Source organism: Colossoma macropomum, unplaced genomic scaffold, assembly GCF_904425465.1.
Source record: "Colossoma macropomum unplaced genomic scaffold, Colossoma_macropomum, whole genome shotgun sequence".
NCBI lineage: Eukaryota > Metazoa > Chordata > Actinopteri > Characiformes > Serrasalmidae > Colossoma > Colossoma macropomum.
In genome coordinates, this window is record NW_023494787.1 from 10970446 (window position 1) to 10991626 (window position 21181).

Here is a 21181-nt window from a genome sequence, read left to right on the forward strand (position 1 = left end):
AATGTAAAGGTTACAGGTATGACTGTGTGTGTGTGTGTGTGTGTATGAGTAAATGATGGTAGGAATGCATGTTTTATTATATTGTCTATCATATTTTATTTTATTTAATTTTATTTTAGATTTATTTTATTTTATTTTATTGACTACATGTAAATGTTTGTCTGATACTGTACACTGTGAGCTCCTGTAACCAAAACCAAATTCCTTGTATGTGTAAGCATACCTGGCCAATAAAGCTTGATTCTGATTCTGATGTTTATAACACTTGTACGATTGTTAATAAGTATTATAGGTGCTTTATGGTTATATTCAGTTCATTGTCTATTTAAAAGGCATAGGCAAAAAATGTATTATAGTATATGATTACAGCCTTATGATCATGGCCCTGACTAGCTATGAGAACAGAAGGGTTTCAGAAGGGTTTTTTCACTTATCTCCACTCATGGGATCAAATGCAGAAATAGTGCCATTCTGATAATGCAGTAGTCTACCTAGGAGCACAGCTACAGATATCACAGAACTTCCCAACCAAATGGGGATAGAATATGGATCATGCTGTATTTTTTAGGATAATGAAATTTGATTTGATTTCTGTGAGTGCTGTCACTGTATTATGGCCACTCAAGTCTGCCAAGCTCCACGCTAGACTGCCTAAAGTACCAGGGTAACTTCCAAAACTATGCTGCATGCTACGCCTCCCCTTTTTGAAGGGACATTAAGTGTTGTTGTTTTGTGTCTTAATGTTGCTGTTCATTAGTTAAAGGTGTGTGTATGTGTTTATTGTGTGTCATTGTGTTAGAGAAGAAGTATTGGGTCCATTGGGTTAGCTGTGTTATGTGCCTTTTTTTGCTGGTGTCAATAAAGAGCAATTTTCGTAGCAGAATCATGGCCTCTCTCTAGTCTCCGTCTTTGCCAAGATGCTATAACATTGCTGTGAATTTATGAATTAACAGATTTTGCTTGTAAAATACAAACTCCATGAGTCATTTTTTATTTGGATCACTCATAGCATTGCTAGCTAAATAAGCATGCTTTAGTCTAGTTCTAGTAGCTGCTCAGTTCAGGCTATAGGCTCTGTAGTTGGCAACATTGGTGATTAAATGAGAAATTAGAGCACTACCTACCTTCCTACTCATAATCTGTAACAATTATCACAAAACAGTTCACTGTTAACTAGCATATTGCTGGCGCAACATCAAGCCAACATTAAGAAATCAACAGGTAGGCTGTGTTTTGTCTAATTAACTGTACATGTAGCTAACTTTCCCATGAGCAGGACATTGGTAAAGAGTGTCTGTTTTTAATGTATATTTGATGTATGCTTTTTCAGTGAGGACAGAAATGCAAAAGAGACAAGTGGTGGGGGCAGGGACTGGAGTCAACGGATAACTGGAGTGAAATCACTTACGAAACAGTAATAACAAGTTTATGGAAGAATGGAGGGATGGGGAAGGAATAAATTAAAGGAAAAGGTGCATAGCAGTTATGGATGGGTAAAAAGAAGTAATGATTTTATTAAAAAAACTACTTAAGCAGTGGCTGTACATTTATTTTCACTTTTTAATGGTCTTGCAAATTCATTAATAAGGATCCAGGTTATTTATTCAGCACTTACTAATGGTAAAGTATCGATAACTAAGTAATTAAGAGGGTGCTCCACTTCAGTTTTGGTGTGCCAAATTCATTAAAAGGATCTTTTAAATATTTTATTTGCACCCTATTTTTAAGTCATTTGCAAATGTTTGTTTTTGCTCACTGGGGAAACTTATGGCCATGGACAACACAAAACCAGAGTTTGAACAGGAGTGTCTGCAGTTACAGAACTCCTGTGATGAAGCTCAGAAAGGCATTTTACGTCTTGTCCTTCAGAACAAAAATGAGTTTGAAAAGAAGAGTAAATCAAGACTGGAGAAGATTGACAAAGAGTTGCTGGCCATTCATCCCTCTGCTGCTCCAGAAGAGATGAAGAGCATCGAAGCAGCTGTTGAAAGTGGATTTAATGCAAAATTCGACGATGATTACTGCTGAGTGAATTTATAACTTTTAGCTTCATCAGCAAATGCATATACTGAAGAACATAACAATTAGTGGGATTTGCATTTATTTTCCCTTATTTGTTTTCTTTTATAGAGGTTACAGTACAAGCTGCCTATGTGCTATTATACCATATAAAAATTGCTTTTTTTCCATTAGTGTCTAGTGTGTTTGTGAGGCAGCATAATATACTGCATTCTTTAAATGCTTAATGAATGAAAATATAATTTGGTTTAAATACATTAAAATGCAATCTCATAACAATTTGTGTTAAGCTGATTCAAGTTACTTATTACTCTGCTTGCATTATCAATAAAATAAATCTATTCTTTGCATAACCAAAGTGACTGAATCATTCAGAGTTACAAATTTGCCTCTATTGAAAATTAAACATTTATAAATTTTCGGTGACAATCGCAATACACGAGGCCTGCTATCAAGGGGTCATTTAGTGGCCAGTGCCCCACTAAGCAATCTTCCTGCAATGCTAAACGTGTTGAAATAACTGAGGAATGAGAAATAAGCGATCTTTTTTTAACCCTTGTGTGGTGTTGGGGTCTGTGAGACCCATTTTACTATGTTTACCAGAAGAAAAATGAAGTGATTTATTATTATTTCAATCTCAGATTTCTTGGCCTTTGCCATTTGCCATTTTCTGTGAAGAACATATAAAATAACACATTTTCAATGACTTCACACTGTAAACCCCCTACACATTTAGATTACACATGTGGTGTTGGGGTGAACCCGCAGGGAATAAAAGTGTGGAGGTGCTGTGTCCCTTCACTCTGTTCCTGCTGTTAGTGTGTGTGTGTTTGTGTGTGTGTGTGTGTGTGTGTGTGTGTGTGTGTGTGTTTCTATATGTATGTGTGTGTGTGAGGATGGACAACACGGTCAGGCTGCTGACTGGCTACAGCTGCTAAAGGAGAACGCTACGCTGGCCACTTGCGATATTTTAAATATCCAGTATTTTTACATAAATTGTTATGGTTGTATTGATTTAAAAAAACAATAATGTGGTAGGTCCACCAGACCACTGAGTAACAAAAACATACACCACACAAGGCTTAGTGTAAAAAGTGCTGTTACTTACCCTGCTGAAAAAAAAAAACAGATGGTTTATGCAGGTCTGGGGCATGGCCATGCTGGTTGTCCAGCATGCTGGCATCCAAAACACAACATATGCTGGTTTTGCTGGTAATCAACAAGTTGCTCCATTGCTCTAGTGCTCCATTGCTGGCTAAAATAGCAACATCCGAAAGACAACATGTATTGTTTTTATTTTTTTACTTTATTTATTTTTTTTGTTATGCTAGTCTATACTGTTTTTTTTTACAGGACAGAATATACATTTCCTGAATATACCTATCCCTCACTGCAGCAGCTAAATTATTAATTTTATGCTGCTTATATGGCAAGAGGTGTAATAAAAATAAATCAAATCAAATCCACAGTGAGGGCAGAGCATGTCTCAGAGGAAACATGTGCTAGCCTTCACCCTCTCAGCCTGGTAGCATCATGTCTTAGGGGAGACCTAACTAGTAGAACTGTCCATGACTAGATTGGGGACCAAATTAAGAAAAAAAAGTACTTGATAGTTTCCTTAATTATTTCACCACTTTAAGCATTTTCAATCGATTAAAATCAATTACTCACACATGAAATCATTCATGAAATAATGCATGAATTATTTACAATGAAGAAAAGTCACAGTCTGTGACTTTGAGATTTTTATTAACAAGTGTGTGTAGATAGATGTAATGTATTAGAACTATATGTGGTTTCAGTTTAACACTGCTTAGATATTCTCATGGTCCACCAGAGGGTGGCATAGCACATCTACACAATCTTCTCTGCAGACTGTTAGTTCATGAGACTGTAGAGCTTTCATTCTTTATGTGAGACTTGCTTTCAGTTTTTGAAAGAAATCTGCAGAGATATTTTCCAGACTAACCCTAACCTACCAAGTTCAGTGGTAGAAGTTGGTTCCATTGTCTGCTTCTCACAACCCACGAACCCCAATTACAAATTTAGACTCATCAGTCCATAAAACCTTCATGCAATTTTTTTCAGCTTCTTGACAGCTATACACACTTCAGACCTCTGACAGCTCTACATCTATTAATCTAAGGATCTTCTTTGTTTGATTTGCAGCTTTTCATCTTTTTCATCTGCTTCCTTTTCTTAGTAACACCTTCTTGACAGCTAGACATCCTTTCAGACTCATAGTGTTGAGTTGTCTTCTCACAGTGGAACGATGGACAGAAATGTGAAACAAGTCATTTTGACATTTTTTTAAGGTTTCACTTTTACTGTCAATTGTGTTTTCTCCTAGGTTATGCAAATGAAATAGAATAATTAAGACATAAATTGAAATTTAATTTTGAAATAATCCCAAGTCCCAAACAAGAAAACACTGGTGAATATCAGAAACTTTGTGAAAACTACATAAGTGGGTTTTAAGAAGAAATTTCTTCTTAAGAATGGTTGAGGCCCATTCTCCTGAAGGTATGTATTTCCCCCCATTTCCTTCTATACAGTGTATATTTTTTTCCCAACCCTGGTCCTGGAGGACCCTCTGCCTGGCACATTAGTTTTTGCCCTGCTCCCAAAACACTTGATCCAAGAAATCTGCTAATTAACAGGCCCTTCCTAAGTTCAGGTGGGTATGTTTTGGCAGGAAAAACAAAAAATATGCAGGGCAGGGGGTCCTTCAAGAAAACCACCAGATTACGATGTCAGTTTCTGACAATTTACTCTCTATAGTAACATCAAAAAACAAAGCAGTTTTTGGTAGGCAGCACATTTTGAACCACTTCTGTAGAACGTCTCATAAATCTACATGCACTTTGTAATCCAGCTCTAACAGTGTTTGAACCAAGACCACATAGTGTGTAGTGACTGTGAAATATTTCACTCTGAAAAGTACCACAAATATTAACTCTTAATCACATTTATTCATGCAAAAAAAAAAAATAAAATTATATATATATATATATATATATATATATATATATATATATATATATATATTGTTGTTATTACCTGCAGAGTAAAATCTGAATTAGATAAACAAAACCATCAAAGAATGCCACTTGAAGATTTGCAGTGAGGCTACATACTTAGAATCTTTCACATTATTTTGCTCTACTGAATATGGTTAATATTCTGTTGCCTCAAAAACAAACTACAGTACATATCAATAGGAAAAAGCAACCTTGTCAAAAGGCATAAAAGAGTACGAGAAGGCAGTTTAATTTCATTTTTGGTCCCTCAGCATAATAAGTAAGAGAAAATGACTGCAAATTACAGTACTTATTATCTACTTCAGTGTATGGGTTTGCTATTACATTGGCAAAGGTCCTAAATAAATTGAGGAATTTACTCAGCAGTAATCATCTACCGATTTCTCACTAAAACCCATTTTAACAGCTGCTTGGATGCTCTTCATCTCTTCTGGAGCAGCAGAGGGAAGAATGGCCAACAACTCTTTGTCAATCTTCTCCAGTCTTGAATCAGTCTTCCTTTCAAACTCAGCCTTGTTCTGAAGGACAAGACGTAAAATGCCTTTCTGAGCTTCATCACAGGAGTTCCGTAGCTGCAAATGCTCATGTTCAAACTCTGGTTTTGTGTTGTCCATGACCATAAGTTTCCCCAGTGAGCTGACGCGATCCACGAGATACTTATCTGACACTTCAGTGTAGGTTGCTGAGATCATGTGAACAAGGTTGGCGATGTTAGTGGCTTGAAATGCTTGTTTGTACAGCAGATCTTTAGAGAAGAGCTTTGAGTTGTAGGAAAGTGACTGAGTCTTTTCCAATGTGGAGGCAAAATCAGTAAGAGGTTTGCTTAACTTCATGCTCACAATGTTAGACACCATCTGAAAGAAGCGCACCATCTTCTCCCACTGTTCCTTCACTCTCCCCATGGCATCCATCCCTTTGATCAGCATTTGTATGGTGGTGTTAAAGTCGATCTCTTTTAACTGACAGTTTCTTATCTCACACAGAATTTCAGTCAGTTCTTTTTGGTTTTTCTCCATGTTTTCCACACTCTTCTCATAGAGCTCTCTTGTGTTGTTCATTTGAGCTCGGCTCTGCTCTATGCAGAACCTGGCATTCTCCATTGCCGTGTCTGAAGCCCTCTGCTTCTGAGATTGGTTTGCTGCATTTGACATCATAGGTGGTGCTTGAGTCAGAGAAGGAGAGTTTGTGATATTTTTGCTTTTGCAGTCAAAACTGCGGGCTGATTCAGTCAGTTTCCTGATTTTCTTGATCACCTCCTCTGTTTTGGCTTGCTTACATTTCCCATGGGTTGGTGCATGTGTTGCCAGTTCTTTGCAGATGTTAAGTCCCTCTTCACACAAGTCTAGGGCAAGGTTTTTTGGGTCGCACTCTGGGAAGGGTTCTAAATTCGTAATGATTCTTTGAAACTGCTTTTCCTCAAAATTTGTTTGTGTAGCTTTGTTCTTCTGATCATACAATTTCTTCCAGTCAATCTGGTTCTGGTGCACATACTGCAGAATATTTTCTGCACATTTCAGGATTTCTGCAGACTTGCTATAGATGTGTATTACATCAACTATATCTGCATCACTGCCCTTTGTTTGGTTTTCATTACGTTTTTCATATTTTTTGATTGCAACAGTTGCCACCCCATTCAGCATTGTGGTGACTCCCTCAGCAATACCTTCAACAAAGTTCATAGCAATCATTTCCCATCCACTTGGTAGAGAATCCATTGCTTTGGAGTAGTTCTCTTGTGCCTCCTTCAGTTCGTTCTCCATGGCCCTCACTGCCTTCTCCATACGTTCATTGGCTTGTTGTGCTGCCTGTTCTCTCATTTTGTTCTCCTCCAGTTTCTTCTTGATTTCGTCCAGCTCCTCTCCATAAACATGCTTAGCATTTATACAGGCTTCCAGCAGCTCTTGGATTATTTTGATGACAGCAGTGAACCGCTCTTCAGTTTTCTCTGCAAGTTCTAAACAGTCTTTTGCTATGAAATGAATGTTGTCCAGCTGGTCGGGAAGGTGAGCTTTTACAATCTCATCATTGTCTTGGAAGAGAATCTTCACAGCAGTCTTCATATAATCTGGGACAGCCATGGTGTGAAGCCGAATCTGGTCCATGTTCTTGTGGGCCTCATTAAAAGCCCACCAGCCAGAGTTACACACTTGCATGAGACAGGCACGGAATGAATCTGGGTATTTAATGTACTCATAGCCATCTTTGGGTGGGTTTTTGTTAATAGAAAAATCTGTTTTGGAAGAAATATAGACCAGCTCTCCCAGGATGGCTATGGAGAGCGGTGCAGGAGTCAGGTATTGCTCCCAGTTGGCATAAGGCTGCATCACAAGCTTGGTTTGGTTTCTCATCTCCTCAGCTGTGGTGAGGTTTTTAGTGGTCTTTACAATTTGAGAATCCATTGCCTTCTTTCTCTCTGTTAAAACAAATAGTATATAAAAGACACAGTGTGAAAAGAGCAACATTTGTGACTTTAGAACATTTGTGAGTTTAGAAATTTTTTCAGTATTTTTCAGATTTGATGTATTAAGTTTATACTAAGAGTTGTTAAGTGGTTTGTAGGGTAGAAGCAAATTTCTTCAGTAAAGGATTTGATACTACTACTACATTCAAATTTTGTTACAGTACATTCATAAGGCATTACACACATGACTATAAACATTGCATGACTATAAACTACATTACACTTTAAAGTCATGTTTGTTATCCATTGAGAATTGTTGACATAATATTTTATAAGACTGTTTCTCCAAAATAATAACTTTACAGCTGAAGGACAAAAACCTAGTTTACTTGTAATGTAAGTCAATGGAACCAGACGTTCTTCCACGTAATTACCACGTAATTACCACAAGTTCTTTTTTCTGGTCCATTCATCATGAGATTTACGCACAATGTAAAGGGCAACAGGTATTTTCAAATTATGTAAAAAACGAAAAATGGAGATATGAGGTTTTGTTCCAACAACAGCAATAAGTAATGTTTAAAACATGTTATGTTGTCAGTGCTAAAGAAACTGTCCTAGATACTTATCTAGAATGGAATAATTATTTATATTCATTCTTAAAGTGTTGTAACGTGTTAGACATATATATGCTCTCAGGACAGTGAGACATATTTGCATATTTTAGAGTAAAGGAGGCTTTATTTAAGCCACAGCATTGCCAATTTTGCTTCTCACCACAGGCATCATTAGAGGTGGGCTTTCAGGGTGTAAGCTCTTGATATATTTTGCAAGCACCCAATGATTTGTCCTGCTCAGATTTATTAATTCAATGTGCTCACTTTAAAAATTAATTTGCAGCAAACATCTAGTTTCTAAAATTAACCACTAGAAACCTTGGCTTTGTGATTCAATTATCAACACTATGATAATACTAACGTCTGCTAGCAGCTCTGTTGGATTTGAAGTGTTAAGTAAATGGCAAGCTTACAGTGGTGTACATTGGCTTTGCCATGTTGGAATTAAAACAACCCATGGCACCACTAGTTAGACACTGACATTTGAAGCTTTAAAGATACATTTGTATGTTTTTGAGCAAATGTGAGAGTGAGTGAATGTTTTAGTATCAGCAAAGAGGATTACTAACATTACAAATCCCATAGAAGTACTAGCAGAAATGATCATTTGTGTAATGGTCACCCTCTACTGCCTTCACTCTACTGTAATGTTACAGTGTACGTAATCTCAGAGGTGGTTTTGGGGAATAACTGATTTCAGTATTAGTTTGCTTTGAAACAATGGAAATGCAGTAGCTTTATTTAACTTTTTTTAGCCTCAAATATGCCTCACTTTACTAACTTCTCATGTCTCTCAAGAATTTGTTCAGTGAAAGTTCTGTTCAGTAGCATGTATTTAGCCTTTGTTATGGGGACTCTTATTGTGAAGGACCAGATGGCAGGAAGCTAGAGACCACTGCAAAGTAAACAGAGGCTGCTACTCCATATGCATTCTTGTGTAAACTTTTGTCCTTGTGTTTTGCCTGATGTTATCTTCTACGACCCAGTTTGTGTTCCAATACTCAAGAACACGTTTACCAAGAACGCATTTACCATTGCTGGTTAAAGTACCTGAATGAGTTCTTTCATTGTTATAGTTTATAACACTTGGCACCATCCATTAAAGTGAAAAAATTCATGACAACCATCCATTATTATTTACTTTCTGATGCAGGATCTGGGCCAAATAGGTGATGAACTTGAATGATAGAGTTACTTTGGTGTCTGAGACCTACACATTGATGATGGGCACTTGGAGTTTGACTTTGAAAAACACTGAAGATGAGTTACAAAAGAATGTTTTATGCTAATATATTTATTAAATTATTTTTTGCACATAGTAATTGTGTTGATTTGTGTTAATTGGGTGGTTCCTGAGTGTTTACTTTTTGTAATTTCAGTCTGTTAGCCCCATAATATTTTAAACACCTTAAAATTAAGAGCAAAAAGAAAAGAATGTAATGGCTGTGTTTGTGCATCAGCTTGTAACTACCATAGCAAAGAGCCTATAGGGGTGGTCTCTCCTAGTGAAATCAGTTAGGCTCATAGTGGGCTATTGCACAATAGCAAGTACACAGTACATCTCAAAGTCCTGTAGGCGTGTCCTCTGTCCTTGTGTTCTTGTGAGGTTGTTCTTGCAAGGTAATTTGTCAAGAACATTCTTCTCAAGAAGACAAGTCCGATGTTCGTGTTCTGGTTATTAAGAAGCACCCAGGAAGCCTAGCAGTGAGCAGTGAGAGATATTCTTTTCCATTTATGTCAATATGCCATTTTGGAGTTGTGATTAAAGCTGGCTTACAGACCAACACCTGGACTCCTTCAAGTTTCTTCTGAGAACCTCTATCATCACAATATACTCATAATGGCAAGTATGAACATTGTCACTGTACTTAAAATATTTGACAGGTAATAATACATTAAAATGATTATTATAATGGTTATTATTCCATTCCAAGAAATCATGTTCATGGTTCTATATAGAACTATTTTCTTTACTAAAGAACCCTTGAAGCACCATCTTTTAAGAGTGTAGGTTTGTTGGTCATTACGCACTAAGCCAGCTGGAACTAAATTACTTTGGCAGTGACAATAGGACTGTTTATGGACACTACTTACGATTTATAATGCATAATAAACATGGCTTTAGCGTGTAATGCATTTTTATAAATACGTTACAAGAACAAAACTAGTTTGTAGATTCAAATTTTAGGTTAAGATATATTGGAAATGGAAAGTGGATGAATTCAGTATAAAGCCACAGATAGGGAGGTAACTCATCATTGCATGATTTCCTCACAGTTTCATTAGAATACACTATGCTTTGCTCTACAGACATTTGTTATCACACTAGCCACATTTACATATACATGAAATAAATAGGCTACATATAACTTGCAGTTGAGTTTAACATGAGATCAAAATAAGTTTTCATGCTGCCTGTAAAACATTTGAATAAAGTACACATGCTGAATAAAGTGATAGGTGCATCATTACTATTATATGCCATACCTTGATTTCCAGAGTGTTTTCAGGCAGGGTTTAGATGTGGATCTTTCAGCCTTCTATTCAACTCACTGAATGCTGCAGAGTATTTATAATGAGTAGGATGAAGGCACTGCCCCTTTCTCAGTGGAAAGTGAAAGCTGTAGTGGCTGTAAAAGGGGTCACATGGAGAGGTTACATAAGTTCTACAGGTTACAAATACATTGCAGCTTTCAGTTTGTTCTTTCTACAAAGCTGAGAGATCACATTTGCTTAAAAAAACGTTTGGTATCTTTAAAATAAGCCCCACAGTGTAGTCTCATGTAATGATGCACCCTTGATGCTCTGGACAAGAATGACTCAAGTGAGGAGAGATTTATACTATTCAAGGTTTCAATTGTTGAAGGTGTAGCAAACACTTCGAGCTGAAGATATCCTGCAAAACTCCCCGTACAGCTGCACCTACAATCTTGAATAAACACCAGCTGGATGTTAACAGCTACACCTGCTAGACTGCAGCTGTCTTGTTTACAACTAACCACAGGGTTAAGCCTCTGACAGTAAAGAAAAACCCCATTAACCATATGGCAACAACAGTCATTCATTCATGTATTTACTTTTCACTGTATTTTTGTCAGACATCTATCATGAGATACTGTCAATAAAAACCTCCTCTCTCAGAGGCAGCAGTGTGCTAGATTGTGCTAAATCTCTCAGTGTTGGCTGTTTGTGTGGATTACTAGGCTTTTATTCCAGGGCTCTTTTATCATTTCCTTGCATACAAAACATCAGCTAAAGTTTGACATTTTTCCAGGATTTGCACTTTTTTAAAAATACATATATTATTTTAATATAGCTTAGGCAACGAGTGTGCCCTAGCAAATTATTCAAAGAGTTCTGCTAAAAAAGTTGTGAGAAAAGGTAGGGTAATTTCATTTTTGCCATAGTTTCTCAGTGATTTTTAGTTTTGTCCAAATGTGCCATGCCATTCATTTTAATAGACAGTGCACTGCCACGTCAGTAAAGAATCCAACACCTTTTACCCATAAAATTAAGCATAGAAATAACCTTAGGTTATATTAATCCTGTGCAAATCCACATGTCAACAAAGATTCTATTGTTTTCTGTACAAATGGAGTTTCTTAAGTATGAAGACATTTAGAGAAGCTTTTGCTTGTGTTCTTCTTGGCTGAAATCAAGCCAAAATATACTGTCCTATGAAGTGTTCCACTCTGAACACACACACGCTATCTAAGCTGCTTATCTTTCTGGGTCACGGGGATGCTGCAGCCTATCCCCGCATTCATTGGGCGGAAGGCAGGAAATACCCTGGACAGGCCGCTGGTCCATTACAGGGCAGATATACAGATGCATATACAGTCACATTCACACTCACCCCAGGGGTATTAACACAGACACAGGGAGAACATGTATACAGTCACATATACACTCATCCCTAGGAAACACACAGACACAGGGAAAACATGCAAACTCCACACAAGGAGGGCTCTGGTCACCCCAGCTAGGAAACTGAACCCAGGCCCTTCTTGCTGGGAGGCAACTGGGCTGTCCTTTACTAATGGTATAGGGGATACTGAAATTGTCTACATGCAGTCCAGCTGGGGGGAGTTCCTCTGGTCAACACCAGAGAGCAAAACAATAAAATGTAGTGAACGTAAAAGTTCACTACTGTTAGAGAAGTACCAGAGTAAGAATAAGAATTAAAACCATTAACACCATTTGACTACTTTTAGAGGCCTATGATGGTGACACATTAGTATGAACACATGAAGAACTCAGTATAGTGAGAGGCATGTCAAACATTGTCTAGCTACTATCAGCTGTTAAAGGCAGGCACCAGTTTCATCAGGAAGGTAAAAAAAGGGCATCCCCAAACTTTTGCATTGTATTAGCATTTTAAGGAGAATTCCACTGATTTCTTAAAATGCTGCATAATTCAGTGGTTGAGATGTAAGAAAGTCATTCAGAGTGGTCTGATGTGAAACGATTCATGGTAGAGAAATTTATTGATTTGGATTTCTTTACAGAGATGGTCATAGGAACCAGGAGTTGAAATGTCTACAATGTAAATATAGCCATTTACATGCAGCTATTTACAACCAAAAATGACCACAATAGTGGAAGAATCTAGACAACTACTATGCACTGCATGTAACTCCTGCCACAAATGGTATTAATTTTGAAAAAAATATGTTCTAGGCCATAATGTTACCTCAAAACTAAAACTATAAATCTGTGTCTAAAGCATTAGTAAGCATTTCATGAAGTAACTTTCTCTCCGAATGACATCATTAAAATCTTAATCATTTACTTATACTTTACTAATACTTATTTTTGAACATTTTGGAATGCCCCTGCTTTAAGGAGTCGTTTGCTTATGTCTAAGTGACCAAATGACCAGCTTCTGCCACACACTGCTCTGTCAATGGAGGTAGGTGGGGGATCTGTAGTTAGTGAATACATTTGGAAAACAATTTACCATTTCACTTATCCACTCATAGGGGCTTGCAGGGCTTTTCAGAAAGGAATGGATGAGTGACTCCAGTCAGGCCCTGTCCACTGCACTGCAATAAGGAGTAGGAAGAGAGTGCACTGAAACAGAAAGTACAAATTGAATTGATCCTAACAGTTAATCTAGTTTGTCTATCAGCTACAGGATTTAATGGGGGTTGTAAAGGTCTCCTGCTGTAAAACACATTTTCATTTTTTCTTTTCCTCTCGGTTCAACATGAGCCAGATGCATTTGTCTTAGTAAGTTTGCCTTTATTATCTTTTATTATCCACAATCTTTTTTTATTACCTTCATGTCAGCAGTTACTGTGCTCCATGAAAAGAGGCTATGAGGCTTTCGATGATGGAAATGTAGATCCCATTCGTGGGCAGCACTGCAAGTACAGCTACAATATATAGCCAAATTTATTTGGACACTTTGACCATAGCACTTACATGGGCTTGGTGGACATCCCATTCCAAACCCATAGGCATTAATATGGAGTTGGCCCCACCTTTACACTTACTACAGCCTTCACTTTTTCTGGGAAGGCTTTCCACAAGATTTTGGAGTGTGTCTGTAGGAATTTGTGCCCATTTAGTCCGAAAATCATACGTGAGTTTAGGCACTGATGTTAGACAAGCAGTCCTGGCTCCAAATCAGCGTTCAAATTCATCTCAAAGGTTTTCAATAGGGGTGGAGATAAGGGCTCTGGGCAGGCCACTGGAGTTCCTCCACACCAAACTCAGCAATCCATGTCTTTATGGACCTGCTTTGTGCACGAGCACAGTCGTGCTGGAACAGGAAAAGACCTTTTCCAACTATTGCGACAATGTTGGATTCACATAATTCTCTAAAAATGTCTTCATTCTCTAGAATTATATGATGTAACATTAACATAATCCTTCACTGGAACTAACAGGCCTAGTCTAAAACCTGAAAAAGAGCCCCAAACCATTATCCCTCCTCAACCAAACTTTACTGTTTGCATTATTCATTCCAGTCAGTTGTGGTCTCCTGGCATCCGCTAAACCCAGATTTGTCCATCAGATTGCCCGATAGTGGAGTGTGATTCATCATTCCAGATTTTTCAAAATCAAGCAAATTTCAGTGGTTGAAATGTAAACAAAGTCATTCAGAGTGGTTTGATGTGAAGTGATACATTATAGAGAAATTTACTTCTGGAGGCCTTCATTATCTGGATCAGGTGTGCTGGATTAGGTTTGGAGCTAAACTGTCCAGGCTGGTAGATCTCTAGCACCAGTATCGGGTACCCTTGCTGTAGAATGATTTACAGTTCATGGATTTTAACAACTATGCCAATACAAATCATGTCCAAAATTGTACTGTTAATGATTACCTTACCTTACCAGTATATTGGGTCTAGTGGTGCTCCTGGGTGTTCATTAATGAATGGATAGAAGGAGGCTGGTAAATTGAGCAACAGATGGCTATAGTCTTTAATTTTACACCTATAAAGTGCACCACTATCAGATTTAATCATTACTTTCTGCTGGCAGGAATCATTATGGAAAACATTCCTTATCTGTATCAGCAAATTAAGCTGGCATTTGCCCTAATCATAAAAAAATGTTTAAATGCATGCAGTAAATGATAATCTTAGGTTTAAACAAGCTGCCCGACCTTGATATCTCAGCAGTTTTCAGGGAAGGTGCTAATGAAGTGCTCTCAGTTCCATTGACCTCAATGTAAGAGAAGGAATGAAAGAATAAAGGAAAGTCAGAGCACATTTATAACCCACAGGATCAAAAAGCCCAGCCCACCAGCTGAGCTGTGCTACTGCACTTTAAAAGGAGGAACACAGTTTCATGTAGGCTAATCCTCTCTGCTGAGCTGAGATCAACAGCAGGTCTGATAGGACTAACAGGAGGTAAGATTTCTTTCTTTCAGCTGCTTGTCTGCATTCACAAGAATGTTATACTAAATCCAACAATAGTTCTGTCCTTAATGTTAACATGTTGGGTGACTATAGATCACATTATTGAACCAGTATATAAAACTCAGGCATGTTATTTTCATGTTTGATCTACACTGGATTTCTTGTTCATAAGATACTTTGTCTAGTTCTCTCACCCAAAGATGTCTTATGTTTGCTTGAAAATGGGGTCCAATGTGATGAAATGCAGTAAAAACTAAGTTGTATTTGAACATTATTGCAGTTTTGACATCCTACAGCAAAGCAGAACATTTTTATCAAAGAAATCCAACTAAATAGCCAGTATTTCATAGTGATGCTCTGTTTAATTCAGCTTTTTTTGCAACCAGTGTGAGCACCTAATGTCAATGCGGTAGTACAGGGTCTATACACTGAGTTTAACAAGAGAAAATTATTGTAATCACATGATAATAGTTCCTTAAGACAGCTCTACGTACTTATTCCTTGAGAAACAATCTTTTCCTGCTCCTCGTTTGTTCTCTGCTTATGCAGGTGGTAGTGGGCCTGGCTGGAGGCCCTGTTAAGATGCATGAAAACAAATGCGTACTTTATTGGATATTCTTATAATCAATTGTAACTGATTATAACATTTCAGATCTGTGTACTGATGGCAACAGCCATCTTCACATCACAATGCATCTATGATGTTTATACCATTAGTCTGAGCCATTAGCTGTTTTATATCACAGGTCAGAGGGGCCTTCTAGAGACGAATGCATCACTGCCCCCAGCCAGGCTAACCGACAACTGCATGATAAGAGAAATTAGGAGTATGAAAACATTGCCTTTCTAAGAATCACTACCCAGATTTGTCTTAAGGATTCAGAGTTTTTCAGCAAATCTGAAACAAAGTATTGAGTTGATCTTAATAATTCATCTAGTCTATCCTACAGCTGTGGTTTTTAAAGTATGATGATCTCACGATGTTTCGTTTGAAACACACTCTGTTTTTCTGTTCCTCTTAGATTAACATGAACCAGATCCGTTTGTCTGAGTAAGTTGAAAAGTCTTTTGTACATACTGAGAAGAAACAGAATAGAAATTGTTAATTACCATAGAATGATTGTCTTTTAAAGGTAATAGTTACAAATGAATTTCTACCAACCATTTTCTGACTTTCCAGGAAGTTGTTTTCTCAAATAGAACTGTTTATATGTTTTAGTCTGAGTGTGCTCTTCATTTGTCTCCACAGAGTTTTGGTGAAGAACTCAATCGCAGCAGTCATTTCACCTCTGAAAGATGGCCTCTGGTCCATCAACAAGGTCTATGAGGCCCTCATTGATGGAGATGTAGATCCCATTAGTGGACGGTGTGCCAACTACAAACACAGCAGAAAGCAGATTGTGCAGGCCAAGAAGAACCTGGAGCGGTCAGAACAGGCAGCCGGTACAGGACTGAGAAGTCTGGATGAAAACATTGAGATCCTGACACGAGACATGGGAAAGCTTGAGCAAGAGATGAAAGACACAAAACAAAAGTTAGACAACTTGAGAACAGAGCAGACATCTAATGAAAATTTACTGAAGCAGTCTGAACGTTCCGTGGAGCAGAGTAGAAGAAATCTGAATTCAGCAAGAGACACACTTCGGAAACAACAAGAGAGGAAGCGTAATGCTAAAGTCGTGACAGGTGTAGGATTGGGATTGACGTTAATACCAATAGTTGGATGGATTGCTGGTGAGAACCACACTTCTAGTTTACTACAGCCAGGGATGTGGGAACTGGAGGTGCTGAGGGGGCTGGGGAGCACCCCTAGAGTGAAAGTGTATGCAGCGTTGCAGGCCAGTTCTGTGTCGCAAGGCAGACAAATTTTTTTTAACTTAAAAATGAATCCAAAGTAATAGTGTTCAGAATGTATACAGCATTTTATAGTATATCTAATGTTTTTTCAACCATCATATCTTGATGGGTGTTTGAGAATTGAACGTCATCTCATTTGCATTAAGTTCAGTATGACACATCGTTAAGTAAATCACCAATAAAAAAAAAAAATAAATCTAATTATTAGGTAACACTGTATATTAAGGTATAATGATAATTATATTGTCGCTGTCAAAAAAAGTAGCTTAATTTTTTTGTGACTTTTAGTTTTCTGCATAATTTAAGCTCTGCGACTGTCCTTTGTATTGTATGAAAATTTTGTGATTATTGGACCAATAAAATTGCTCCAAAATTGGATCAAACATTAAAAAGTAAAGAATGTTTTTGCCATCTTGCGTAAAGTTTCCATTTTGGAGATGCTTGATTTTCTTTGGGCAGTGACGACAATCTAATAAGTAATAAATCCTCATTATTCATATATAACAGCATCAGTTATTACTTACTTACTGATTGTGTGCTTAGCAATTAGTAGTTGAGTACACTGATCTTTCAGTTTGTTATTTAGTTTATAGCTTGATTACTCATTAACTCGTGTACTAACTGCTGCTTATTACACTGGTAATGAAGTAATAAATGAGTTTAATCATATCAAGAAGTAACATGAGACCTAATTAGTACTTATGAGTTAGTTCTGTTAATTACCTGTTGATTAAGCCACTGCTTTATTGTTATTAATTAGTTATTATGTTGTATCCCTCCCAGTAAAATGATCATTTTCACTACTAATTATACAAACTACCAACTCATAATTAAGACTTGACTAGTAACTGATTTTGAATCTCTCTACTTGTTTTTGTTTCAGCTAAAAGTAAAGTGGAAAATATACTTACATTATCAAGTAATGTGTATTCAAAATAATTCTATACAATAGACCAAACAAACAAATGTGTCCTCAATCTTGCACATCTCATTCAATTGAAGGTTCTTTAAGGATCCAAAAGGGGATTCCATGGTTTGGTTCCCAAAAGAACCCCTTTGACACCTTCAGATAGTAAGATAATAGCATGACAAACTGTTAAAATGTACATAGTTCATTCTCTTGCTTATAAGGGACGCTGTCTACATGTGGCTTTAAATAAGCAGCCTGTGTTTTAGGCCTTAATGAAGATGACATGCTATTATAAGAGAATATTACACCTGTTATCTCTTAAATGCAATACTTGGCGAATATATATCTTAAATGCACATTCAGTTCCATTTTTATTGTGAATAGTAGTGAAATGTGTATGGGCTACTGGCAAAAATACTGCAGTATTAAAAAGACACTGGTGCACTAATAACAGCCACAGTGACTTTATGAATAGCTATTATATACTGTGCCGCACATCTGATGTGGTGTAGGGTTGTTACCACTGGGTTTTATGAATCTGCCACTATATCTAAGCAGGCATTTCAAACATATACTTTGTTCCTATTCTGTGCAGGTCCTGCCATGGCAATTGGTGGTGCAATGGAAATAGATGAAGCTACACATGCTGCAGAAATAGCTGAAGAGGAGGTGAGAAGCTCTGAGTCTCAAGTGGAAAAATACCGAAGTAAAGTGTCTGAATATAAGCAGACAATTTCGCAGACTGAGGGCGACATCAAGCAGAAACGTGATAAGGTTGAGCAGATCCGTAACAAGATTCAGAAGGTGAAGGAGCAGAGAGAGGCTATAGCTGATTTCCAAAAGAAAGTGAGAAAGGCTGTCCATGTCCTGAGTGGTCTGAGTGGAAAGGCCAGAGTGGCTGAAACTCAGACTCGCAGATTCATCTTCCAGAAACCAGTGATGAAGGTGATGGAGGATCTGATGAAGGCAGCAGGAGAAATCACAGGGAATCAGCTCCTCTCTGCTGAAGGCATACCAAAACTCATCAGTGAAATAAAGGAGAACAACAGAAAACTGGCAGCCATCTGCGCCTCAGCCAGCAGTGCTGAACATGAGGGCTACTACTGATTATCTTAAAAGGTAGTTCAGTCTAAAACATTTTTAAACTGACAAATGTATGCAGTACTCAAGTACACTGTACTGTTGTCTTACAGTAGGGATGCACACTAATGTCATACAGTGATGTTGTATCAGCCGCCTTTCAGACTTCCTCAAGCTCTGAACACTTCAACTCCCAGAATCCTCTACTACTAATTCCGCATTCCCTTCCCATCACCAGGGCAATCTGTTCTCTATCCTGTTAAGAGAGGACTTTCATCTTTCACAGATTCAGTCTACATTCCTAGTTATATATGAACCAATCCACCAAATTAATCCAAACTGTGCTCCCACAGTAAAAGCTATTTAAATAAAACAGGTATTCTGACCTTAGATATTTACAATGATTATGTTACGATTGACTTAGACCCAAAGGATTCATTGAGATACTAATAAGCCAAATATGTACAAAAGCAAAATAATTATTTATAAGATACTTTCTATTGGGAGGTGGCTGTCACAAACAATAAACCAATAATAAAAGTTTCATTTTTTATTTTTTTGTTAACATAATACTTACATTTTTTCAGTGCTGTTTTCAAATGATGTTTTAAATTTCTTTTAAAATGAAGTTGAAAGATTAAGGTTTATCATGGAGTTTAAATTTTCAAATAAAAAACTTCAAAAAATGCCGTCCCATGTTTTCTTGTCGCTACCATAACATAAAGATTTTTAGTCCATGGGTGGAGCCTTATTTTAGCCACATCCCTGCATTTTAGAGCAGGAAGTGAGACTGCATCCTTCTCCCTCCAGGCCACATGGTGAGCAGTTACATCTCTTGTAATCTCAAAGATGTAGCTTTGTAGCAACTCAAAATGTACAACCCCATTTCCAAAAAAGTTGGGACACTGTGCAGAATGTAAATAAAAATCGAATGCATTGATATGCAAATCAAGTAAACCATGTTTTAAAAGGAAAATAATACAAAGACAACATATCAAACTGTTGAAACTGAGAAATTGTGTTGTTTTTTTAAAAAAATGTATGCCCATTTTTATTTTGATGACAACAACACGTTCCAAAAAAGTTAGGACAGGGCATGTTTACCACTGTGTTTCATCAGCTCTTCTTTTACCAACACTCTGTAAGTGTTTGGGAACTGCGGAGACCGACTGCTGTAGTTTTGAAAGTGAAATGTTTTCCCATTCTTACTTAACATAGGATTTCAGCTGCTCTACAGTTCGGGGGCTCATTTATCGGATTTTTCATTCCATAACGCGCCAAATGTTTTTCAGTGGGTGACAGGTCTGGATTGCAGACAGGCCAGTTTAGCACCTGGACTCATACAATACAGAGCAATGCTGTTGTAATACATGCAGAATGTGGTTTTACATTGTCTTGCTGTAATACGCAGGGCATCCCCTGAAAAAGACGTCGTCTGGATGGCAGCATATGTTGCCAGAACATGCATATATCATTCAGAAATAATGGTGCTTTCACAGCTGTGCACATCAAACCAAGTGGTCTTTAACCCAGAGAACATAGTGTCCATGATTTCCAAAAAGAATTTCAAATGTTGTTTTGTCAGACAACAGGACACATTTCCACTTCTCAATCCATTTTAAATAAGCTCAGGTCCAGAGAAGGTGGTGTCATTTCTGGATCCTGTTTATATATGATTTCTTCTTTGCATTTCAGAGTTTTAATTAGAATTTGTCTGTTTTCACAGACAGTGGTTTTCAGAAGTGTTCCTGAAGCCATGCAACGATTTCCACTACAGAGTCATGTCTGTTTTTAATGTAGTGCCACCTGAGGGCCCAAAAATCATGACCAGCAAATACTGGTTTTTGGCCTTGTCCCTTGCATACATAGATTTCTCCAGATTCTTTGAATCTTTTAATGTTATTATGTACTGTAGATGATGAAAAGCAAAAGTTCTTTGCTATTTTACATTGAGAAATGTTATTCTTGAATTGTTGCACTATTTGATCATGCAGTCTTTCACAGAGTGGTGACCCCTCCTCATCTGTACTTCTGAAAGACTCAGCCTCTCTGAGATGCTTTTTTATACTCAATCATGTTACAGACCTGTTGCCAATCAACCACCAGGTGTTTATTTTAGCATTACACAACTTTACCAGCCTTTTGTTGCCCCTGTCCCAACTTTTTTGAAATGTGTTGTTGGCAGCAAATTCAAAATGGGCAAATATTTTTCAAAAAACAATAAAAATTCACAGTTTCAACATTTGATATGTTGTCTTGTACTATTTTCAATTAAATATAGGGATTGAATGATTTACACATCATTGCATTTTGGGTTTTTTTTACATTTTGCACAGCATCCCAATTTTTTGGGAAATGGGGTTGTAATATCTGCACATGATGTA

The 21181-nt window shown here is 37.4% G+C and overlaps 2 protein-coding genes across 2 annotated transcripts; one reads left to right on the forward strand and one right to left on the reverse strand.

Moving 5' to 3' along the window:
* Positions 1 to 5265: 5265 nt before the first annotated feature.
* On the reverse strand, positions 5266 to 11024 carry LOC118805362. The gene is made up of 2 exons (XM_036566110.1): positions 10566 to 11024; positions 5266 to 7473 (listed from the first exon to the last, which is right to left on the reverse strand). Exon 2 carries the CDS (start codon positions 7457 to 7459, stop codon positions 5420 to 5422), a length of 2040 nt encoding a protein of 679 aa, XP_036422003.1. The 5' UTR covers positions 7460 to 7473; positions 10566 to 11024; the 3' UTR covers positions 5266 to 5419.
* Positions 11025 to 14020: 2996 nt separating this feature from the next.
* LOC118805363 lies at positions 14021 to 19706 on the forward strand. The gene is made up of 4 exons (XM_036566111.1): positions 14021 to 14941; positions 15973 to 16001; positions 16200 to 16684; positions 18313 to 19706. Exons 2-4 carry the CDS (start codon positions 15979 to 15981, stop codon positions 18822 to 18824), a joined length of 1020 nt encoding a protein of 339 aa, XP_036422004.1. The 5' UTR covers positions 14021 to 14941; positions 15973 to 15978; the 3' UTR covers positions 18825 to 19706.
* The last annotated feature ends 1475 nt before the right edge of the window (positions 19707 to 21181 follow it).